Source organism: Hemiscyllium ocellatum, chromosome 36, assembly GCF_020745735.1.
Source record: "Hemiscyllium ocellatum isolate sHemOce1 chromosome 36, sHemOce1.pat.X.cur, whole genome shotgun sequence".
Classification (NCBI taxonomy): Eukaryota; Metazoa; Chordata; class Chondrichthyes; order Orectolobiformes; family Hemiscylliidae; genus Hemiscyllium; species Hemiscyllium ocellatum.
The window spans coordinates 32,364,074-32,390,431 of record NC_083436.1 but is presented as its reverse complement, the minus strand read 5'-3'; the positions used below and the strand labels follow the sequence as shown (position 1 = coordinate 32,390,431).

Sequence of the window (26,358 nt, the reverse complement as noted above, 5' to 3'; positions counted from 1 at the left end):
GGCAGGTAGAAACGTAAAGTAGGCCGCCACACTCAGAGCACTCACACCTCACTCATCCTTCCGCACCTATCTCTCCAATGTTTTACTGTTGAGGTGTTGCGTGCACTAATTTGAGGCCCATAAGTGAGCTATCAGATTTAACCTGAACAATACAATCCAAGAATTAAGGCTCCTGTGGCACAATGGTAGAGTCGCTACCTCAGAGCTAGGAGGCCTGGGTTCAATTCCCACTTGGTCCAGAAGAGTATAAGAGCATCAGTGTATAGTTTGATCTCAAACTGTTGTTAAAAAGGACAGCACTTGTTGTTGATCCCTAAATGCCCTTGATCATTCTTAAGACTCAACCATATTGTTATGGGTCTGGAGACACATCTGATCCAGAATGGGCAAGGATTTCCTTCCCTATTGGCCATTTGTGAACCAGATGGGCTTTTATGACAATGCTTGCCTTCATTGATTAGTTATACATTGCAGATTTTGTGCATTGAATTCAAGACCCATCAGCTTCTCGGTTTTTGACCTTTACTACCTTTAAATGGGGATAAAAAACAATTCTTGATCAAACTACACATCTCCACCGCAGAACACAATGGCCACTGAACAACTGTCAATTATTCAGTGTCACACAGACCCTTCAGTCCAATCCAACCATGTCAACCAAGCTTCCCAAACTAAATAAGCCCCACTCGCCTACGTCTGAACATTTACAATTCATGTCCCTGTCCAAATGTCTTTAAAATGTAACTGTACCTGCACCTGCCATTTCCCCGGCAGTTCATTTCACATACGAATTACCCTTTGTGTGAAAAAGTTGCCCCTCAGGTTCTTTTTAAATCTTTCTCATCTCACCTTAGCAACGTGCCCTCTAATTTTGAACTCGCCCAATCCTAAGAAAAGACCTTTGCTATTCACCTTATCTATGGCTCTGATTTAATAAACCTCTATAAGGTCACCTCTCTTGTATATCATTTAATATTGGGCCCATGTTTTAATGCACAGGGGTTGGTCTCTGCTACTGGAACATAGCCTGTATACTGCGAATTAAAAGGAGGAGTATTGTGACTGGTTTTCTCAGTTGGGAAAAGCTGCCTTTCAGTGATACTCACTGGAAAGCAGCCTGTCTCAAAGAAGCCAGTTTGTCAGGGTGAATAAATACCGGTTTTGAGGGGACAACGCGTTCCGATTTGCTAATATTTTAATTGAAAAGCTGGTGAGTGTCAGTGTCCCACTAGAATAGTTTCTTAATTATAATTTGAGCCCAGCTGCCCATTCATTGGTCCTGCCAGATGGTAAGCTCATCACCTTGCTGGATTGTTTTAATATTTGCACTGTGAATCTCATCAAGACAGATTGCTGAGAATTCAGTCACAAGCAGAGAGGAATACAGAACAATAATGTAGACAATTTTTAGCTAATTCTCTCTCAGACACACGCAAAAAAAGGTGATGGAATCCTCTTTGTTCGTGTACACACACACACACACACACACACACACACACACACACACACACACACACACACACACACACACCCTCTTCATGCAGATGGTGGAGGCTGGTACAATTACAGTATGTAAAGGGCATCTGGATGGGTACATGAATACAAAGAGTTTAGAGGGATATGGGTCCAAGTGCTGAAATATGGGACTAGATTAGGTTAAGATAGCTGGTCAGCATGGACGAGTTGGACTGAAGGGTCTCTTTCCATGCTATACATCTCTCTGACTCTATAACATTCAGGGGGATTTAACTGAAATACACAAAACAATGAGAGAGTTTGGCAGAACGAATCAGGCCAAATGATTTCCAGTGACAGGAAAAACAGTAATGAGACATTAAAAAATAACAAAAGAACTGTGAATACTGGAACTCTGAAACAATGACTGAAATTACTGGCAAAACTCAGCAGGTCTGACACTATCTGTGGAGAGAGACATAATGTTAATGTTTTGCCCCAGTGACCTCCTTCAGAACTGAGGGGGGGACAGATTTCAGTGGAAAGACAAGGAGAAGCGTTTTCATGTAGTGCAGTATGATGGTCTGGAATGCACTGCCTGCAGTGTGGTGAAAGCAGACAGACTGCAGTTTTCCTTCAACTCAAGGATGATATTTTCTGAGAGCAGTGAGTTTCTGCCCTGGGATTTCATACGACTGACCAGGTTCAATCCACAGATTGAGGCAGGGTTTGCCATCGAGTACTGGGATTTAAAGAGCAGGTTTTGCAACCTTTTCTTTCTTTCTCTGCCAAAGCCTCACTGTAACTTGTCAGACAAGCTGTCACCATTCTGGTCAATCAGTAACAAGTTCTTCCTAGTCATTAATGTCAGATCTGCCACATTTCTGAGCAATTCAGAGTGTCTTTGTTGGGTTTTCTGTGTCATCCCTGAAGAGTTAAGAAAACAGGAGCTGTAAGGGTAAGATGGCCACCCAGGCACAGTCTAGTCCCCCAAAGTTGATTTTGCCAGCATTTTGTCTGAATGCTTGCCGAGAAGGATAGGAACGATACATTTGTTCGCCTGTCCTCCCATTAAATTCAGAAGATGGTTGGAGACACAGCTGATGGAGTTGATCCAAAACTCCCACATGGTTGTGATAAACAGTCCAGTTCTCACAGTAACATAAGGATGTAGTGGTAACAATCCTGTACACGAGGATCTCCATTGACTTGTACAGGTCTTCGTTGTCAAATACTTGGTGCCACAGTTCATTCAAAGCAGACAGTGCAGCTAGTCTGGTATTGAATCTCCTTGGCAATGCCAACTTTTGGCAGAGGTAGCCAAGGTATAGGAAACGCTCAATATATTCCAAAATCTCTCTTTCCCCACATTTGCAAGGTGGAATATTGGATGTCCAGGACTGTCCAAACACACAAGTTTTAGTTTGGTAATGTACAAGGATAGTTCAAGTCTCATTTATACAGAATTGAAGAGATTGAGAGTGGATCGCAAACCTGGTGCAGAGTGTGCATAAAACCATAAGATACCACAGCAGAAGTAGGCCATTCAGCCCATCAAGTGTGCTCCAAAGCTGCAGGTTATCCATAAACTGCAGAATCATGTAGGTCATCCTGCTATAAAGCACGTTTTGTTAATGTGAATTCGCTTTAACATGACTGACGAACTGGAGACACTGTTTCTATGACACCAAGTTTTCAAGCATGTCTTGGCTATAACACAATTCCGGCCCCATTAGTTTAAATGGTGCTGCTATTATACGATTGCCTTATAACTTGGAATTGCATGAGAATGGAACTACTATGTTATAGCAGAACTAACTGTATATCTTTGGTGACATGGGGCTACTGAGGTTAAAAAGTTTTTTTTCATCTAGTCATGATTTAATATTTAATATAGAGATTAAGGACAATTGAACTTTGGTAAGACACATGTGAAATACAAGTAGATTATAAATAGTATGGTATCGGTCATACATCTCTGCTTGACAGCATCCAGATTTTAAACCAGTTTCAGATCTTCCATTCACATAGTTATGGTCACGTAAACATCAGTTGTAGGATTGTAAAGAAGTTTCTTGGATGTTCAAAATTTTGTGCACATTTCCCCTAAGGCTCATGATTTACTGAGTGAAATGTCTTGGTCAGGTCAATGAATGTGAGGGGTAAGGTTGGGTTCCTGAGTCTGTACTTCACATTTTCTTGGATTTGCCTAGCCACAAAGACTGAGTGGGAAGTACCAGATCCAAGAGAAATTTTCCAGAGGGAAAGTGGATAATTAAAGGGAAAAAAGAACATTCAAAGACAACAGAGGAAAGACGCGGGTGGAAGCATGGTATGGATACTTCCTTCTGTCCTGCACGGTTCAATGTTTCTGCGATGAAACACACTTTATGAACCAGCGACTAAATTGATTTTTTTTATTGATGCCAGTCTCTGTCGGTTACAACTTGCTTACAACACCAGTAGTTTGTAAACAATTGCATTGAGTTCTTCAGTCAGTATCAATGGGCTCAGCCATGACTGATATTCAGAGTGTTCTAAGATGATGTGAAATGTAGTGAAGTGTTACCTGTTATCTGGTAACAATGAAAGAGTTCATTGTTTACTCCATGCATCCTATTCCAGCTTATCTCACACACATGGCACATTATGATTGCTACAATATTCAGGTTCACTTATGGGAATGAACTGTTTCTGTGTTCAATGCAAGAACAGTGTCTACAATCATAAAAAATGTTGGCAAACAATCCGAAGATGTTTTATGAAATCACTCTCTTGTTTTTAAAGCCCACAGAAAGTAACATTTGAACATGAAACTGTGTGTTCCCCTTTTAAGTGGGAAAACCTCACTGAAAAGGAAACACATTGTATTTGGGCAGCACCCAAAGCTTATCCCGAATGCTTCAAATGTTTTACGGCCAAGAAATTATTAGTGGAGTGCAGGTACTGCTCTGTAGGAAAGTGTTTAACAGTCAGTTGCAGAGAATATGATCACAAAAACAGCAAATAAAATAGGCAGCCAGCTAGCAAGTCACGTCCCTTTTGAGGTTTTAGTTGAGGTTCTAGAGCCAAGAATAGGATCAATTTTATCCTCTACCTCTCACATGGTAATTTATAAAAAAAAAGCATTGAAAGAGTTTGGCAATATTTTGAAAAATTAATGAATTCCCCTCAAGTCAACCCTAAAAATGATTGATTTTCAACAACCAAAGAACATAAAGCAGCCATTAATTGTCCCTGCCCTTCAATCACTTCCGTTCACCGTAGAGCTGCTGCTCTCTTACAAAATAACCTACAGGTTCTGAAATGGTTCCTCAGTGCTCTGTTCAGCTCAATTAGATAATGAAATTTGCTCCATGCACATATAAAATCTGATACAGGGCAGAAATACAATAAAAAAAAGACAAGTGAATGGCTTTTCCCATCAATTACATGCACATTAGATAATACAACACCCAAGCTCTTTCTTATATTAAGATGCGGTCACACACACACGGAAAGAGGCACCAAACAAGTGTGAAGATATGACACAGAGTACAGGCTGCAAACCGAGAAATGATTACTAGGCAGTCACTTCATTCAAATTCACATAACGTCAGAAAACAGAAGTTGAAGTTATTTGAAGCTCAAATTTCAGGGCTACCACACCAACATTTCAGGATATCTGTTATTTTGAGAGCGTACACATCCTCTGAGGCTGAATGAGTTTGAGTGCATTCAACTAAACTTCCCCTTTACTGGCAACACCAGCTGTCGTACCAGCTGCTGACAGGTAATGTGCTTCCTGTCACTGATCAAATCGCTGTTCACAAATGTAGAATAAATGGATCATGGTATCATTACTGAGAATGTGCTGGGTGATAATTAACATTTACTAGGTCTGTAGTCATTATGGATGATAAAGAAGTTAAGAACGATGGCCTGTGTATCATAGAGCACCATTCACAGGAGTGTAACCAGCCAAAAACTAAAGGAGACCATAAATATGAGTAAAAAATGTTTGTTCAAACAGGCAGGTTTTAAAGGGCAGGTGATACCCAAGTGATAATATCAGTAGACCATTAATCCAAATAACCCAGGTAACATTCTGGAGAACTGTGTTCAACTTCTACCATGAGTCTAGTGGTGATCATTGTTGATTGTTGGATAAACCCATCTGGTTAATTAATCACCAAAAGGGTCATCCTCAGCTAGGTTGTCTGCATGCGGACTTCAGACCCACAGCAATGTGATCCATTTTAACTGCTCTTTGGGCAATAAATGCTGACCCAGCCAGCATGTCCCACATCCCATGTATGAACCGAAAGAAAAGGAAGAAGCCATATGAAGTAGAGAAATGAAAAAATGTGGGAGGGAATTCCAGGCTGAGGACCTCTACCACATAAAGTACAGTGCAGTAAGAAGAGGAGGATGTGAAAAGGAGAGGTGAATGTTTGTGAAATGCATGTTTTTGGATTGCAAAAGAATACACAGATGGCATAGAAAATCTGGCACAGAAACTATTGCACAAGTCATGACTTGATGAACTACAGACAGCCAATGACCACATCTATATATAACTTCCATGCTTTTGATTTGTAACAACAATTTATTAACCGTGCAGTACACGACTGAAAAATCACACATTCTTCTAAAACAGAGTTTTAGCAACCTGGTCTGTCAGAAAGCAGGACGTGCAAGAACATATAACAGCCTCAAAGGTCAATTCCCAAGTCCTGTCACATTACGATGCACAAAACAATCACTCCAGCAAGGAGGGAGGTGAGTAACCTTCCTCTGACTCAAGCTCGACTGCATCTTCCAATATAAGTCGGGTGAGCCTTATAAGTCTCAGCCACATAGAACGGAATCTCTTTCTCCAACTTCTTCCCAAATGATTCTAAGATTTGAACCTCCTTGAGACTTTTCCCTCCCAATGTTGCTCACACTGAGTCACAGAACTCCCAAATGTCAATCCAAGTTTCCCTATAATCGATGTCAACCTTTGCAAAACTAACATCTTTTAACATGGATCCTCCCTCCAAACCTTCCTCCCTCTTCACCCAACTGCAAACTCAAGAGCAGAAAATCACCCAATGACCACTTGGACTTTCATACCCAATCCACCATTCAACTGATCTTCAGCTTCAATTCCATCTTCTCAAACTAACCCTCATATCCTTTCATTCCCTTAATACCCAAACACCTATTCAGTCTAACTTAACCATGTGTAATAACTGTATGCCCACAGTCTTCTGGCGCAGAGAATTCCAAATATTCACAATCCAGGAGTAAAGACGTTCCACACTTCTGTCCTAAACCAATCTCTACTTATTCTGAGGTTGGGATTCCCTAGCCATGTGAAAAACATACGAAGGATAACACCATATTATTATGGCATCAACAGTCTTGGAGGATCTGGCAAGATTTCCCACTGTTTCCTCTTCACGCACACCAACTCAGTTACTCTTGGAGCCAGCCTCTGCCTTGCATGCATCTCAGAATGTTGTGCAGCACAGAAAGGGTTAAGTACAGCTCTCAGTCTCACCATCTAACTACAAAGCCAATGCCACTGTAAGGCCAAGCGCTGATCTTCATTATTGTCATACCTCGAAACTTTCAATCAAATGGTAACTGAACTTCTTTGAAGTATGAAACTGCTTTAATAAGTAACAGGGGCAAAGCTTATTCCCTTCCTACCCTAAAGCATAAATACTAATCCTGAAAAGTATTTTTCCACAGTAAAGAGTACTCATCTACCTTCCAAAAGGACACCAATGAGACCAAGAATTTCATATTCAATTCTTGCCCATCTAAAGTACAGTCAATGTAACAGAGCCCAAGTGAAAAGTCAACTATTTCAGTCAAGGTTTTTCAGAAGATGTGACCAGAATGGTACCTGGAATGACACAGTGCAGTTATTTTGAGAGACTGATGGAACTTCAAAGAGCTAGCACAAATAATGATGGGCTGAGTGGCTTCCTTCTGTACTGCATGATTCTAGAAATCAATGGGAAGGATGAATGAGAGGTTCGCCACATAAACAAAGCACAGTTTTGCACTTTCCTTCACCTATTTTCAATCCTTCAACTCTCATTGGTACAATTCGTCACAGAACTGTACAGCCCTCAAAAGTGGCTGCACAGGAAATGCCACAATGAGCGTTGCTGAACACAGAGGCCTTGGAGTTCAGGTCCATGGCTCCTTGAAAGTGGAGTCACAGATAGATAGGATAGTAAAGGCAGCATTTGGTATGCTTTCCTTTATTGGTCAGAGTATTGAATACAGGAGTTGAGAGGTCATGTTGCGGCTATACAGGACATTGGTTAGGCCACTGTTGGAATATTGCGTGCAATTCTGGTCTCCTTCCTATCGGAAAGATATTGTGAAACTTGAAAGGGCTCAGAAAAGATTTACAAGGATGTTGCCAGGATTGGAGGATTTGAGTTATAGGGAGTGGCTGAACAAGCTGGGGCTGTTTTCCCTGGAATGTCGGAGGCTGAGGGGTGACCTTATAGAGGTTTACAAAATTAAGAGGGGCATGGATAGGGTAAGTAGACAAAGTCTTTTCCCTGGGGTCGGGGAGTCCAGAATTAGAGGGCATAGGTTTAGGGTGAGAGGGGAAAGATATAGAAGAGACCCAAGGTGCAACTTTTTCACGCAGAGGGTGGTACGTTTATGGAATGAGCTGCCAGAGGAAGTGGTGGAGGCTAGTACAATTGCAACATTTAAGAGACATTTGGATGGGTATATGAATAGGAAGGGTTTGGGGGGAAATGGGCAGGGTGCTGACAGGTGGGACTAGATTGGGTTGGGATATCATGTCAGCATGGATGGGTTGGACCGAAGGGTCTGTTTCCATGCTGTACATCGCTATGACTCTAAGTGGCACTGCCGTTATTGGCATGAGAGGCATGCCAATACAACGTCTACCTGGAGTGGTCCAGGAAATGGCTGATGAAATTCAGTGTGAGTAAATGCCATGTCTTGCATTTTGGAAAAAAGAATACAGGTAAGGACTATTTTTTAAACAGTGAGAAAATTCAGAAAGCACAGGTTAGGTCCCCATTCAGAATACTGTGCCCAATTTTGGGCCCCACACCTCAGGAAGGACATTCTGGCACTGGGGCGTGTCCAGTGGAGATTTACACGGATGATCCCTGGAATGGTATGCCTGACATACGATGAATGGCTGAGGATCCTGCGATTATATTCATTAGAGTTGAGGGGAGACCTAATAGAAACTTACAAGATAATGCATGGCTTAGAAAGGGTGGATGCTGGGAAGTTGTTGCCATTAGGCAGGGAGACAAGGACCCGTGGAGGGTGTCAATTTAGAACGGAAATGAGGAGACATTTCTTCAGCCAGAGAGTGGTGGGCCTGTGCAATTCATTGCCGCAGAGTGCAGTGGAGGCCGGGACATTAAGTGTCTTCAAGGCAGAGATTGATATATTCTTGATCTCGCAAGGAATGAAGGGCTACAAGGGAGAGTGCGGGTAAGTGGAGTTGAAATGCCTATCAGCCATGATTAAATGGCAGAGTGGATTCGATGGGCCGAATGGCCTTACTTCCACTCCTATGTCTTACCCTCTCCCTCCTCTTCCAAAGCTAACTAGTTCAATTTGAGCAAACTGAAGCACCTCAGCATGCAAAAAGGCAACATTTTGGAGTGTTGACAGGCTAACCAACAGTAGGCAATGGACACAGCCTCACCTGACCCTTTCCACAGCCATACCTAGTACTTCCAACAACTGGTCAAGAGAGACAACAGGAGAACAAGATACCTAAATGGTAACCCTTGCTCCTAGACTAGGGCTTGTGAAGACAATATTACCTCAACTAAAGTCCAACTGGGACTTAACCTATAAATCTACTATATGGTTTAGTTCATCACTCAGATACTGAAACACTGATGTGAGTCAGATGCAACTTTGGTGAAAACAGAGGTAAGGAAGAGTCCTGCAGTGCATCAATTAGCCATGGCTTATAATTCCGTCAGAGTCGCAGGTAGATAGGATAGTGAAGGCGGTGTTTGGTATGCTTTTCTTTATTGGTCAGAGTTTCGGTATTGTGAGGTCATGTTGCAGTTGTACAGGAGGTTGGTTAGGCCACTTTTGGAACATTGCTTGTTATTCTGGTTTCCCTCCTATCGAAAGGATGTTGTTAAACTTGAGAGGGGTCAAATAAGATTTACAAGAATGTCACCAGGATTGGAAGATTTGAGCTATAGGGAGATGCTGAATAGGCTGGGACTGTTTTTCCTGGAGTGTCGGAGGCTATGGGGTGACCTTATAGGCATTTATAAACTCATGAGAGGCATTGGTCGGATAAATAGACAAAGTCTTATCCCTGAGGTGAGGAAGTCCAGAACTAGAGGACATAGGTTTAGGGTGAGAGGGGAAAGATATAAAAAAGACCTAAGGGGCAACTTTTTCACACAGAGGATGGTGCACATATGGAATGAGCTGCCAGAGGAAGTGGTGGAGGCTAGTACAATTACAGCATTTAAAAGGCATCTGAATGGGTATATGAATAGGACAGTTTAGAAGGATATGGGCCAAGTGCTGGCAGACTAGATTAGGTTAGGATAACTGGTCGGCATGGATGAGTTTCTGTGCTGTACATCCAATGACTCTATGGAGATGTAAATAAACATCGTTCACAAGGTTTATCCCAAAAACAACCCAGAGAGAAGACAAGGAGACATTTCTTTCATCAAGTGAGTTACTGCAGATTGGAATTCACCATCTTAAAATCAGAAGTCATACAACGCCAGGTTATAGTCCAACAGGTTTATTTGAAATCACAAGCCTTTGGAACCCTGCTCCCTTTAAGGATCATCGCTCTGAAAGCTTTTATTAATTCATGTGATGCTGGCTCGGGCAGCATTTATTGCCCGTCCTGATTGCCCAGAGGGCAGTTAAGAGTCAATCATATTCCTGTGGGTCTGGAGTCACATGTAGGCCATGCCAGGTAAGGATGGCAGTCCCTTTCCCTAAAAGCATTCGTGAACCAGGTAGGTTTCTCCAACAATCAACAATGGTTTCATGGTCATCATTAGACTCTTAATTCCAGATTTTAAAAAAATTGAATTCCAGCTCCACCATCTGCCATGATTGGATTCGAACCCAGGTACCCAGAACATTATCTCAGTCTCTGGATTAATAGTCCAGAGGTAATGCCACTGGGCCATTGCCTCCCCTTGTAATTTCAAATAAATCTGTTGGACTATGTGACTGCTGACTTTGTCCACCTCAGTCCAACACTGGCACCTCCACATCATGGATGTCTGAAAGGGCAGAGAAAGCAGATTGAATTAGTGAATTGGAACCCCACTTGGAAAGGAGACCAGTGCAGGACTATTGGGTATTTTCCTATTTGCATATACAATTCTGCGTTCCATTTACCATGTGAAACAACAATGGGATATTCTACTCGAAGAGTTTTTCAATGCAATTTAACATCAGTCAACCAACATGCTCTAATGATAGCCAGAGTACAAAATGAACTACCAGTTTTATCTGAACATGTTCGGTTCTCCCAAGCAATGACCAAAACATCATTTTGCTTTCCAGCTAAAAAAAAATCAGTCATTATTAACATTGGCTCAGATGCACAAAGAGACAATTGTGCACCTTGCAAGGTGTTCACCACAATTGCAACAACACACAGGTCTCTTTCTCCTGGGTCAGGTTGTTGAGGGCCAGCTGCCAGAATGATTCCAAATCACAGATCTCGATGAGGTGAACCAAAACAACTGTCACTGCAACAGTTTGGGGGTAAGCTGTCCTAAAATCACAGAGCTCTGCAGAAATGATATTTTCCAAACAGCTAGCTAGCTACCAATCCAACTTTAGTTCTCCTTTCTCCAAGACAGAATGGAAACTGCACATTGAAGAGAAATTACCCAACTTTTCTTCCTCCTCAATCCTTTCAGATCTTTAACTAAAATAACAGATGCACTTCCTCCTGCATATTATCCATCTATCATGTGCTTAATGACAACTCCAGTTCCTTGAAACAAGGCTACCTCAGTGGTAACTGAAAATCATGCAAATGCTGATTAAAATAGAAACAGTCTATTGCCGATGCAGACACTAACTTACAAAAAGCCTTTCTATGCTGCTACCAGTGTATTATTGAACTAGAAATATCTCAGAGAAAATCAACCCCCCACCGTGCTCTGCTGCTTCCCATACCAGACAAAAGTAGCCGCAATTAAAGTCCTAATTCTCATCTCTAAACCCTTTCTTGGGATTACAATATACTCTCAGCAATATGTTCCATTAATTCTTTAGCAACTTCAATCTGTTCACTGACTACACATTCTCCAGCAGTTTCTGCTGGAGCACCCTCATTGTTTTTTGTTCTGCAAGAATGTAGATGTTGCTGGCTGGGTCAGCGTTTGTTACTCATTTCAAATTGGCTTTGAGAAGGGTGTGGTGAGATGCCTTCTTGAACTACTGCAGTCCATCTGCTGTAGGTCCACCCATGGTGCTGCTGGGAAGGGAAGCCTAGGATTTTGGGTGAAAGATGAGCAATTTGGTTCCACTCAGGGTAGTGAGTGGCTTGGAGAGAAACTTGCAGAGGGTGGCGCTCCCAAGCATTAAATGCCCAAATTTTGGATTTGGAAGATGCTGCCTAAGGATTCTTGATGGGTTGATACAGAGTATCTTGTAGATACACTATCTTTTAGATAGTGCTCACTGCTGCCATTGTGCATCAATGCAAGAGAGACTGAGCATTTATTTTTTAACACACTGCCAGGATGTGGGTAGTACTGGCCAGGCCAGCATTTATCACCCATCCCTAATTGCTCAGAGGGCAGTTAAGAGTCAACCCCATTGCTGTGGGTCTGGTGTAACAGGCAATCAAGACCAAGTAAGGATGGTAGTTTTCTTCCCAAAAGGACATTAGTGAACCAGATGGATTTTTCTGGCAATTGACAATGGTTTCATTGTCATTGTTCGATCCTTAACTACAGATTTTTTATTGAATTCGATTTCCACCATCAGGATTGAACCCAGGTCCCCTGAACCTTAGCTGAGTTTCTGGATTAATAGTCTAGCCATTACTGGGCCATTGACTCACCTGCAATGTGGTTTAATTGCCTCAAGTATGGAAACAAGCCCTTAGGGCCAACAAGTCCACACTGACCCTCCAAAGAGTAACCCACCCAAACTAATGCACCTAACACTATTGGCAATTTAGCATGGCTGATTCATCTGATCTGCACATCTTTGGCTTGTGGGAGAAAACCAGAGCATCCGAAGGAAACCCACACAAACATGGGAGAATGTGCAAATTCCACACAGTCGCCTGATGCAGGAATTGAACCTGGGTCCCTGGCGTTGTGAGGCAGCAGTGCTCAGTGCTAACCACTGAGCCACCATGCCACCCCTGGTGGCCGATGAGGTATTCAATAAGTGGGTTATTTTGCTTTGGATGGTGTTGAGCTACCCAAGTGTTGCTGCACTCATCCAGGCAAACGAATGGTATTCTGTTACAGTTCTTTTGTGTGCCTTAGAAAGAGTGGACAGACTTTGAAGGGTCAGGGGGTGAATTCCCACTTCTGACCTGCTCTTGGAGCCGCAGTAGATTGTTTGTACCTTTGCCAAATCACCTTCCTTCTCATCAGCCATAAGTTGTTCACACCTGGAGCAGTTTGGTGTTTTACGTCAAAGCTGACCACACCGTTTCCATTTGTCTTCACATTCAAGATGAGGAGAGCTATCTTTCACCATATGAGTTGTTGTGGTGCCATAAATGGAATATGAAGCAGATTCAATTGTATCTTTCAACATGGAATTGGAAATCCATTTGAAAAGGTGCAACATCATGGGCAAGAGAGGGACAAAATAAATCTATTGTGGTAGGTTTCACTAAAGAACTCACATAGAAATGATCGACCAAATGGCCTTTTTGCATGCTGCAATGATTTGATGAATTCGTTTTCCCAATAAAAAAACTGGTCAAATTCCTGACACATGCCTGGGATCTATCTTGAGATTCTGTTTGTATCATACTGAAACCATTAAAACAACAGTGGCATGATGTCCAGTACATGGTGAAACCATGAGGACATCCATTATTAATATGCTTAGTGGCTGGCTGAGGACTTGTGTTTTACAGTCCAAATCAAAGGAAGGTGCTCTCATGGCATCAAATCGCTGTTCAGTTCGTGAACTGAATCAATTTTTCCCATTGTTCGGATAGCGTAAGAAGGCTTGGATGGCTGTTCCCAGCGCACGCGCCAAAGATGAACTGAATGAGATCACGCGGGACCTGAGAACCTTTGCGTTCAATAAGCGTGTAGCAAAGCAGAACCAATGAAACCATGTGGTCGCTCATGGGCTTTTTGCGTTCGTACCTTGAATTTCGTACGTACGTTGAAGCAAAGTTTTACGTACGATCCTGTTCGTAAACCGAATTGTTCGTGAATTGGGTCGTTCGTATGTCGAGGCACTATTGTATTATGTTTATTTCTGAATTTCCTTACATTTACAGAGAGAGATGCCAGCATTACTTATGGGCAGGTTCTGAACTTGGACAACCAATCAACCACAGCCAAATGTTAAACTGGTCATCTGATCGATACACCATCCATAGTTTACATTTTCTACCAATGCTAGTTCTTTACGAGAAACAGTCAGCGCGGGTCAGAAAGATCACTGCCTCGAGGGGACAAACTAATGGATTGTTTTTAAGATTCATTGCCTGCAGTGTTATTAGATTAGATTACTTACAGTGTGGAAACAGGCCCTTCGGCCCAACAAGTCCACACCGACCCGCCGAAGCGCAACCCACCCATACCCCTACATTTACCCCTTACCTAACACTACGGGCAATTTAGCATGGCCAATTCACCTGACCCGCACATCTTTGGACTGTGGGAGGAAACCGGAGCACCCGGAGGAAACCCACACAGACACGGGGAGAACGTGCAAACTCCACACAGTCAGTCGCCTGAATCAGGAATTATAATGGTGTGTGCTATTATGACAAGTATAGGTGCAACCAAAACAAGGGTTCTACTCAGCCACTATGCAATTCATTTAGGCATCCAGACTTGTTTGAAATCTACTGATCAAAATGCAGATCATAATTCTTAGTGGGTGAGTACACCGTCCAATCTAAAAACTGAACTAATTATGTCAAACTGCACGCGGGTTTGACCCTTGACCTGTGCTGAATTAACAGGTGTCCCCTGTTTCAAAGCGGAGTGGGTGTGGTCATCAGGCAAACAAAAATGGCATACTATGGTGGTAAAGTTTAGGCTCAGATTAAAAAAACCCACTTAGACCAGGTATCAAAATGGGCAAAAAAAAAGTGACCATTCAAATGTACGCAAACACGAGTCAGCGTCTTGAACTGGTTTGGGATTTTTGAGAAGACAGGTACCTCCATGAAGTGAAGTACCTTTCCTCCAAGTGTCTCTCTCCCTCACGTCCTGTTAATTTTCAAACCAATACAATGGAGTCTCCAACTGCCTGTCTTACAGTAACAGTTTAAGTAGGACATAAAGCACTTATCTAAAATTCCTTTGGATAAATGCCAGAAGCACAAACTGTCCATGATAACCTGACAGGTCCATTCTAGAATATGAACTTCTCATGGTCACAGCCAAAGTTCACAAGGACAGCCAACCAGAAACACAATCTGTAACTTTTGACAAGTTTAAATTCTGTCCTTTATACCATCTCTGATGCTAGAAAACTTGGCATTACTTACAGATTCATCAGTGTCCAGAGACATGAAAATACTCTGGGCAGCATCTCACTGCCCAGCATGAGGGAGAGAAGCAGACCACATCTGTCACCTACAGACTTCAGACAGAGCTTTAGCCCATTTTAGGACAGGGGCTTTTCATTTTGCTTTATTCTTTCACGGGTTGTGGGCACCAACAGCAAGGCCAGTCATTCAGTCATAGAAATGTACAGCACGAAACAGACCCTTCGATCCAACTTGTCTATGCCAACCAAATATCTTAAATCAATCTCGTGCCATATCCCTCTAAACCCTTCCTATTCATATACCCATTCAGATGCCTTTTAAATATTGTAATTATACCAGCCTCCACCACTTCCTCTGGCAGCTCATTTCAAAAATGCATGAAATAATTGCCCCTTAGGTCCCTTTTATATCTCTCCCCTCTCACCCTAAACCTATGCCCTCTAGTTCTGGACTTCCCCACTTCAGGGAAAAGACCTTGTCTATTTACCCTATCCATGGTCCTCATGATATGATAAACCTCTAGAAGGTCGCCCTTCAGCCTCTAACACTCCAAGGAAAACAGCCCCAGCCTATTCAGCCTCTCCCAATAGCTCAAATCCTCCAACCCTAGCAACATCATTGCAAATCTTTTCTGAACCCTTTCAAGTTTCATAACATCCTTCCTATAAGAGGGAGGCCAGAATTGCACACAATATTCCAATAATGGCCGAACCCCAATGTCCTGTACAGCTGCAACTTGACCTCCCAACTCCTATACTCAATGCTCTGACCAATAAAGGAAAGCAGACCAAATGCCTTCTTACTACCTTGGTCATTCATCCCTCATGAACTGAGAGACTTGCTGGGCCACTTCAGAGGGCAGCTAAGAGTCAAGTACATTGCTGTGGGTCTGGAATCACCTATCAGCCAGATCAGGTAAGGATGGCAGATTGTCCTTCCCCAAAGAACTTGTTGGAAACAGGTGGTTTTACAATTTCGCAGTCACGGTTACCATTAGATCATTTTTTTAAAAATTCCAGGTTTATTAAGTGAATTAAAATTTCACCGTCTGCCACGGCAGGATTCAAATCTATGTCCCGGGTGCATTTGCCTGGATCTTTTGATGTTTGGCCAGTGACAAATCCCCACCCCCTTCCCCTTTGAAGTGTTGAGAAATTGTTTTTTTTCCCATTGCCTTTCTCCCTTTATTCCTGAGTATACTGACTGTACAATGGGTCAGACCTCCATGGAAGTAACAAGGATGGTGTACCTTATTCAAACAGCTGACATTAATTCCTTAACAAATGTAACCAAGATAGATAATGTGCACTAATTGGTTGTCATGTTTGCAAAGACAACAGCAACTTCATTGACTGGAACCACACACAGACACACACACTATCCTGCTTTTCCCACACAAATCCACTTTCCAGCAAGTCACTTGATAATGGGAAGCATCAAATGTACTATTCATTTCTGGCTGATCTGAAAACCGCATAATCTGGCCCCAAAATCCTTTCTCTAGCATAGAGAATTCAAAGGCCATTTTAATTATATGATTGAATTACTTGACACACACTTCATTGATGAAGGAATTGACAACCACCTGATGAAGGAGCAGCGCTCCGAAAGCTAGTGCTTCCAAATAAACCTGTTGGACTATAACCTGGTGTTGCGTGATTTTTTAACTTTGTACACCCAGTCCAACACCGGCATCTCCAAACCAATTAATTGATGAAAACTGACTGCAAATTTAGAGCAGAGTATTTACACAGAACAGAATGTACAGCATGGAAAAAGGCACTTGGCCCAATACATCCACGCCAGTCTTTATGGGCTGAGATCCTTTCGGCATTTATGTGACCACTTGTTGCTCAACAGTGCTCATCAGGAGAGGTGGCAGCTGCTGGTAATGCACCTCAGAGAGACCCAAGAACAGCAGGGAACCCCCACCTGTTGATGAGTTAGGCCAGAATGGATATTGTATGGTGAGGGGGTGATGTCAGAGGCAGTTGTAGAGGCATGGCTTTCAACATTTCACCCCTTCGTGATTCCTCAATCGAGCAGTGCAGGAAATCTGTGACCCCCATTAAATTCCTGAGTAGCCGCAGTGGGGTCTGAGGTGATGGGGGCTAATTAGCTCTAATGGACATCCCACCAGGAGCAGCCAGGGATCCCACATCAGCCCCTTCCTCCCTCTGCTTTAAATTGCCACAGGGTGACTTACACACAGCCTCTCCCACGAGCAAGTAAATTCTCAGCAGTTTTTCAAAAATAATGTTTTTCTACAATCGTTCTGGAGGAAAGAACTTGAAAAGCAATAATCAGTGAGCTGTGCTTCCATGGCAACGCTTGAGTTTAATACTCAAGCATTCCTCAAAAAGGATCACTTCCAATGTATTCAATTTTAAGAGGGCTGCTCTTTCCAAAAGCGAACTTGTTCTGGGCCTGTGGCTAAATAAACTGGGCCAAATACGTGTCACAAGCGCTCCACAGTCTCCTTGGCTCAGCTTCGAATGCCTTCCCCATCGCTGCCTCCCACACACAATATACCCGATAACGTTTCAGGGCTGATCCTGAAAGACATCAGCATTGTGGGAGTATGCATTCTTGTGATGAGAAAGGCTGCCTCACCTAGCACCTTTACTGACCTCAAAACTACCCAAAAGCTATCTTCAACCAACTAAGAAGTTTGTGCTTGCCGGCACTATTTTTGGATGAGTTTCAACTGATCTGAGCACAGCAAGCTCTCACCAAACAGCATTGAATTAATAGACAAATTATCTTGTTGTAAATGTTGATTCAGGAATAAATATTAACTAAGAGAATGGTAGAACTCCCTGATTCTTTTTCAAATTTAGAAGAATGGAGGGGGAATCTGATAGAAACATATAAAATGCTGATGGGACTGGACAGGCTAGACTTGAGAGCAATGTTCCTGATGTTGGCGAAGTCCAGAAATAGGGGGTGGTCACAATCGAATAATAAGGGGTAAGCCATTCAGGACTGAGATGAGGATGAATTTCTTTACTCAGAGAGTTGTGAACCTGTGAAATTCTCTCCTGCAGGAAGCTGTTAGGGCCTGTTCAATAGATATATTCAAGAGGGAGCTGGACATGGCACTTGCAACTAAAGGAACAAAGCAGTATGGAGGGCACACGGGAATGGGATGCTATAATCATATCGAATGGTGGTGCAGTCACAGCATTGGTTTAATTTCTCATCTGAAAGATGGCACTTCAGACTATGCAACACTCCCTCAATACCATACGGGAGTGATTTCTGACCTCAAATTGTTAGGAGTGGAAGATTAGCTCACAAATGAGCATGACCCACTGAGACACGCACTGACATCACGGACATGTGTGACTGCAAACATCATTCACATCAGCTGCACGAGACATCTATATAAAAAGATCCATACTTCACACAGTTAATTAGCTCACCACCTTGGAGACATCACACACAAACTCTATATGGTGTTAATTTGACGGGAGCGACTGCTGTGCACCTTGCCCAATGCAACCGGCCGTTTCCATCTGTTCATCTTCGGGTTCACACAGTAAACATGCTTGAGCATTCTGGCAGGCAGTTTCAGCTCAACCTAGATCCCAGCCATCAGTAACCAGAGGGAACAGCACAACAGGCACGTTTGGTTCCCCATAGGAGAGACATCAGGTACCCCTCCACATCAAAATAAAGATTGATAAATCATCAACTGGAAATGGTAACTCAGTTCCTCTCCCCACCAACACTGCCTGAGTATTTTCACAACTAATTGCTTCTATTTCAGACTTTGGTTTAAAATGAACATAAAGTGGAAACGGCTTTTGCCCGAAACGTCGATTTTACTGATCCTCGGATGCTGCCTGAACTGCTGTGCCCTTCCAGCACCACTAATCCAGAATAAAATGGAAACAGACCCTTCAGTCCAATTCGTCCATGCCGACCAAATATCCTAACCCAATCTAGTCCCATTTTTCAGCACTTGGCCCATGTTCCTCTAAACCATTCCTATTCACATACCCATCCAGACACCTCTTAAATGTTGCAATTCAACCAGACTCCACTACTTCCTCCGGCAACTCATTCCATACACACACCACCCTCTATGTGAAAAAGTTGCTCCTGAGGTCCCTTTTATACCTTTTCCCTCTCACCCTAAACCTATGCTCTCTAGATCTGGACGACCCCACCCCAGAGAAAATACCGTGTTTATTAGTCCTGTCCATGCCCCTCATGATTTTATAAACCTCTATGAGGTCACATCTCAGCCTCCGATGCTCCAGGAAAACAGACCAGCCTGTTCAGCCTCTCCCTATAGCTCAAATCATCCAATCCTGGCAACATCCTTGTAAATCTTTGCTGAATCCATGCTGTATATCTCTATGACTCTATGCTGGAGAAACTCAGTAGCTCTGAAAGCAACTGTGGAGAGAGAAATAGAGTGAAGTCCAGTTCTGAAGGAGAGTCATATCAGACTGGAAAAGTAAAAACTATGTTTCTTGCTCCATCGATGCTGCTGAGTTTCTCCAGCACTTTCCATTTTAATTTCAGCTTTTTGATATACTCAGTAATTTGCTTTCAATTTAACCTGTTCAATTTTATTTACATTAAGCAGTCTTTAACAATTCTGCTCAACTGTCAAAAACAAAATCAGTCAACAATAGAAATGCTGTAATGGGGTACATTCTTTCTAAAGGAGAACGAGAGCATGTAGGTCAAAGGTGCTTATTTGGGAAAGTAACAGTCAGAATTAATTTCTAATTGAAGTGACAAAACATTCCTATTTTTCTAATCAACCTGTTCAAGGTTACACACCTCTGGAGCAGATGGCAACTGAACCCAGACCTCCTGGTCTTGGGGCAGGGACACTATCATTGCATCACTCCTGGATTACTATAGTCTTAGAAAAAAATACTGAAGCAACAGGGGCAGTGTGTCCAATTCTGGGCACCACACTTTCGGAAGACATCAGAGAGAGAGGTCAGAAAAGATTTGCGAGGAGTTGCCCCTGGGATGACAGACTTCAGTAATGCAGACAGCCTGGCCATGCTGGAAATATTCTCCTCAGAGAAGAGAACGTTGAGTGGAGATTTGATAGCTATGTTCAAAACCGTGAGGAGTCTGGATTGAACACACAGGGAAAAACTGTTTCCACTGTCTTTCTCCAGCATAATTACGGGTGGGCAATAAATAATGACCTTGACAATGATGCTAGCATCTTGGGAAATGCAAACAAAAAAAAACTGACAGAACAGTTGAGAACAAGAGGGTATCAATTTAAAGTAACTGTCAAAACAACCGGAGGCGACAGGAGGAAGATTTCTTTTATACAATGGGTGGCAGGGTCTGGAATGCACTGCCTGAGAGTGTGTTAGTGGCAGAATCAGTCATGTCTCTGAAAAGCAAATTGAATAATTATTTAATAAGATTTATGCGGCATCGGGATAAAGTGGGACCAGCTGAGCTGCTCTTGCAGGTAGTCAGCACAGACATGACGGATCAAATGGCCTCTTTCTGTATTGTAACCATTCTGCAGTTCCATTCCATTAAATAAAGCAGCATCCCCCTAAACAGATTATATCCGCTAAAAACCTTAATAACTAAAAATGAATCTTTTCACTGTTAACATTAAGGTAATAACTGACTTGAAAACTGAGGAAGGTAGAAAATCATTCCTTTTATGTTCAGAAGCACACAAACAGAAAATCTCACTTTCTATAGTCACTCCCTGTATCACTTCCCAAATCCTGGTTAACCTCATTGTTTATTATTTCTTGTGAACTATCTTGTGAAGACCACAATGGCATTGTATAAGTCGACACACTCGAAACAAATAGTTTATGTTTTGCGCGGAGTTCTGTCTCTGTTTAGACTGAATTGCTGAGTGGACCATTAAACTAAGATAAAGGTGGTTCAAACACATACTTCAGCTTAAAACAGACAGTTCAGAGTACAGTATTTCTCAGCCAGTTCAGCAATTTTCAAGCTTAAAAGTACTCTACAACGTTCAGTGGACATCAACACATTCTATGCCTGATAGCTGTACAGAAGATGGGCTTACATTAGTGATGCTTTCAAAGTGCTTGGGAATGCTGTTCCCCCACTTTGCAAACCACCTGTATAAGCATTTTTTCCTTCATCACCACTGAGTCAAAATGCTGGACTTAGATTTCTAACAACCAGAGGTAACATGAGGAAGAATTTTGTTTTTAGATTAGATTACTTACAGTGTGGAAACAGGCCCTTCGGCCCAACAAGTCCACACCGACCCGCCGAAGCGCAACCCACCCATACCCCAACATATACCCCTTACCTAACACTATGGGCAATTTAGCATGGCCAATTCACCTGACCCACACATCTTTGGACTGTGGGAGGAAACCGGAGCACCCAGAGGAAACCCACGCAGACACGGGGAGAACGTGCAAACTCCACACAGTCAGTTACCTGAGGCGGGAATTGAACCCAGGTCCCTGGTGCTGTGAGGCAGCAGTGCTAACCACTGTGCCACCGTGCCGCCCAATTTGTTTGTTACACAATGTGCAGTCAGGATCTGGAATGCACTGCCTGAGAGTGCGCTGGAGGCAGATTCAATCGTGCCTCTGAAAAACAAACTGAATAATTATCTAACAAGATTTCCAGGGCATCGGGGAAAAGATATAGGAATGGGTCGTAAAGCACTGAAATCAGACAGACTGCAGTCAGGAAGCTCAAGGATGATGAAGGATGGGCAATAGATAACAACATCATAATATAATGTCTCAATAATATCTCTACTCTGAAAATAGAGAAAAACTCTCTTTTAAATCTGCCTTTGGTTCACCAAGAACAACAATGATCATGAGTTGCATATGATTTCCTCCTGGATTATCTAACAGAATACATATTTCTGTTGAATGACCAAATAAGTTCTTCACTATTTGCATTGGGCAAGAGGTGCAGGAAGATATAAGGAGGAACTTTTATACACAGTCAGTGAACTCACTTCACTGCCCTAGAGGGTGAGGATGATGATTTCAAAAGGAAACTGGATAGGACTTTAGGGGAAATGAAATGTTGTCCTTTACTTCAAAGGGAACGGAATATAAAAGTAGGGAGGTTTTGCTAAAACTATACAAGACATTCATCAAACCACAGCTGAAATACTGAGAACTAAGGGAAGATGTACTGGCATTGAGGGCAATCCAGAGAAGGTCCACTAAGCTGATCTCGAGTATGAACGGACTGTCTTATGGGGAAAGGTTGAGTAGGTTGGGCCTGTACTCACTGGGATTTAGAATAACAAGAGGAGAACTTAGTGAAACATAAAACCCTGAGTGGATTTGTCAGGTAGATGCAAAAAGGTTGTTGCCCCTTGTGGAAGAGTACTGGATCATTTCAGAATAAGGGGTGGCCTGTTTAAGACAGAAATGAGGAGGAATTTTTTCTCTAAGAGGGTAGTGAATCTGTGGAATTCTTTACCACAGGGGACTGCTGAGGCTAGGTCATTAAGTATAGTCAAGGTAGTCAGTTTTAATCAAGGGTTATAGGGAAAAGGCGGAAAAGTGCAGTTAAACACTATTAGACCAGGCATGGTCTCATTGAATAGCTTATGTGTGCTTCTAAATCTCATGGTTTATGGATCTAACCCTTCAGTGCTACAGCAGTAAAGTGGAGAAATGGAAATGACTGCTTTGTTCTCCATGGAAAACCCACATGGAGTCAATGGGCTGAATGGCTTCCTTCTATAACTGTAACAACTATTTGTTTGAATCTTACCGCTGTCCAAAGAGTTGTCTTCTGCAGGCGTGCCAAATAGGAACTGATATTTAGCCTTGGCGACACTCTGTGCATGTGGAGATGCCCGGTTGATCCAAACAAAGGTCTCAGTCTGGGAGAGAAGGGAGCAACATTATTACTGATGATTCCAACACAATTATCAAAATCGCAATTATCACCATCACACAGAGCATAGGAAGTGACACTCTTCCTACTTTAATCAACTCGCTAAAACTGCAAGCACAGACATGCTCTCAAAGTTTTGTTTTAATTGCTGCACATCTTTGAATCATTACTTCAGATTATTAAATACTCTCAGGCTGCAATTCCAAAAGGAGTATGAAACACATTTTTCTCTCAATTTGTATGACTCTCACCACTTATTATGCTAAATCCCCTCCATCCCAAATGCACCTCCGAAAATGAAGACTAGTTCCCACACTTACCAAAGAAGATAATCTGTTATATTAGCATAGGAAATAACTTCAAAATCCTAGTGCTTCATACCAAATTAAGAGTGAGTACTGAAAGCTCTTTAGGCAGCTTGTTCAACAGACAATGCTAATTCTTTGTAAGTATGAAAAAAAAACTTCTCTTGCAATGCATATTTAATGCAACTTGTTTGAAAAATCTGATATACACAGAGTTGGACATTGTGACATATGCCATCTACTAGAAAAACAAACAAGTCTTTTAGTAGATGTAAAGTTTTGTTTTGTTTTCTCAACCAACCAGTGGCTGCGCACATTAAAGAGGAGTTGAGTTTAACAGAGCAGAAAAACCCCAAATACAATACCTTGTCTGCTCTCTGTTGGAATGAATGCTGCAGCTGTCGTTAGGGAAAGGAGGAAATTAGGCAAGCGAAAACAAGATTGAGCTTGGCACGGATGGTCCACTTTTCCCACGTGCAAAGATCACTTAGAGGAAATACTAGAGGGTGGTCTGCATTAGCACCCCAACAAAAGTCATGCTTTGAGGAAGTGAGGAGAGAAAAGTTGGCTAAACAACTGAAAGGACCTCCGGATACTCGAAGGGCCAATTCTAAAATGGGAAGTAATCTTCATCAAACCCTTGCTACTTTGAAGCAATACCACATTCCAACTTAGAGCCACAACACCATCTGGATCTGATTTTGTGTCACTCACATGTGGCGCAGAGTTATTTCACATAAACGATATTGTTTTTGTGAATGGTTAACTTATGGCAAGTGTCATCATTGCATCAGTCTAAAGGAGAAACCTTCACAATTTTAAAGCCAATACAATTACAATAAAGAGGCTTCTACTGTTGGAATTATCACATGGCAATCAATGCATTACAAGGGAGAATCGTTTAAGTCAATAAAAACATACTAACATAGGAATTAGGAGCAGGAGTAGGACATTCAGCACCTCAAACCTGGGCTTCAATTTGATAAGATCATAACTGATCCAACTGGGGCCTCAACCCCACTTCCATCCCCTAGCCCTTTGAGTTCTTTGTTAGCGAAGAATCTGCCTTAAAAAGATGCAGTAACCCCAACTCCATCAGTTTCTGAGGAAGACAGTTCCAAACGCTCAAGACAAGATATCATTCCATCTTATGTGAGACAGCCCTTGTGTTTAAACAGTGATCCCTAGTTCGAGTCTTTCCCGCATGAGGAGACATCCCTTCAGCATCTAAAGTGTCTGAATTTGTAAATTGCAAATAGAGAAAAAAACATTTTATTCTTCCTTTCCATGAGAGATATAAAACTTTGTAAAGTTGCGTGTGACAGATGGTTATAAATATAAAAACTACATTTCACAACTTTGCAGTGACTCCTGGAAAAGATCACATGCAAGGTAGAGATAAAAAAAAACTAACTCAACAGTCAGTTCTGTCTACCATTTCAAAAATAATTAAATTAAACAAAATGAGCAGAGATTTAATGGGAATTTATCAAGATGAATTCAAGATATCATTCTGAGGTGTGATAATGCACCTCGACTTTGAAAAGAAGTACTGATCACAGAGGGATATGTCAACAGACACTCAGTGCTCCCTCTCCGATGACAGCTACAGCAGACACAACAGTGATCATAGAGTCATGGAGATGTGCAGCAGTGAAACTGACCCTTCAGTCCAACTCACCCAGATATCCTAAATTAAGTTTGTCTACTTGCCAACATTTGGCCCATATCTCTCTGAACCCTTCCTATTCATGTACCTATCCAGATGTCTTTTAAATGTTGTTATTGTACCAACCTCTACTTCCTCTGGCAGCTTCGTCCATACATGGTTCATATTCTGCGTGAAAAGGTTTCCCTAGGGTCCCGTTTAAATCTTTCCCCTCTTACCTTAAACCTACGCCTCTAATTTTGGACCCTGCAGCACTGGGGAAAGAATCTTGACTATTCATCCTATCCTTGCCCCTCATGATTTTATAAACCTCTATAAAGTCACCCCTCAGCCTCTAACTCTCTAGGGAATTTAGCACCAGCCTATGCAGCCTCTCCCCCTAGCTCAAGCCCTCCAACCCTGGCAACATCCTTGTAAATCTTTTCTGAACCCTTTTCAAGTTTCACAACCTCCTTCCTATAACAGGGAGACCAGGATTGAATGCAATATTCCAACAGTGGCCTAACCAATGTCCTGGACAGCTATAACACAACCTCCCAACTCCCATTCTAAATGCACCGACCAATGAAGACAAGCATACCCAATGCCTTCTACAATACTTTGTCTGTCTGCGTCTCTACTTTCAAAGAACTACGAACCTGCATTGCCAGGTCTCTTTGTTCAGCAACACTCCCCAGCACCTTCCCATTAAGTGTATAAGTCCTGCCTTGATTAGCCTTCCCAAAATGCAATGCCTCACATTTAGCTAAATTAAACTCCCTCTGCCATTCCTCTTTCTTTGAACGTTCTGTGGCAGTTACACAGCATAAAACTTAAGGGTCGAAAGTGTGGTGCTGGAAAAGCACAGCAGGTCAGGCAGCATCTGAGGAGCAGGAGAATCGATGTTTTGAGGATAAGCTCTTCACCAGGATCCTCATTCATGTTCCTCGGATGCAGCCTGACCGGCTGCGGTTTTCCAGCACACACACACAACTCTGATCTACAGCATCTGCGGTCACTTTCCCCTAGCATAAACTTAAGGAATTTGGCACAAAAACCAAAAAAATAGGGATAAAAGGAGATAGGTTGTTTTATGCAGCAGGTTATGAAGATCTGAGAAGGGTACTGGGAAACAGTAACATTGAAAGAGAAACTGAAGAAAACCTTTCAGGGGAAAAATGGCAAGACTATTGACAAACAGCAAGGGGGTGAGACTAATCAGATAGTTCTTTCAAACAATGAGACAACATGGACCAAATGGTCTTCTTCCAGAAACTTTCTAACTTCATTCCTTAATCTACCATTCATCAGTTGAACACAGCCAGTCATAGGAAATATACCATAACCACTTACTTAGTGTGCCTGGC

The 26,358-nt window shown here is 42.3% G+C and overlaps 1 protein-coding gene across 4 annotated transcripts in view; it reads right to left on the bottom strand.

The window, feature by feature from the left end:
• The window catches only part of LOC132833450 (PH and SEC7 domain-containing protein 3-like), a 439,179-nt gene that overhangs the window by 289,661 nt on the left and 123,160 nt on the right, over positions 1-26,358 (bottom strand). For all 4 annotated transcript variants that reach the window (XM_060851749.1, XM_060851748.1, XM_060851750.1 and 1 more), the window contains one exon: positions 22,913-23,024. In XM_060851749.1, the coding sequence (XP_060707732.1) occupies positions 22,913-23,024 (112 nt within the window). The remainder of the gene's footprint in view (positions 1-22,912; positions 23,025-26,358) is intronic.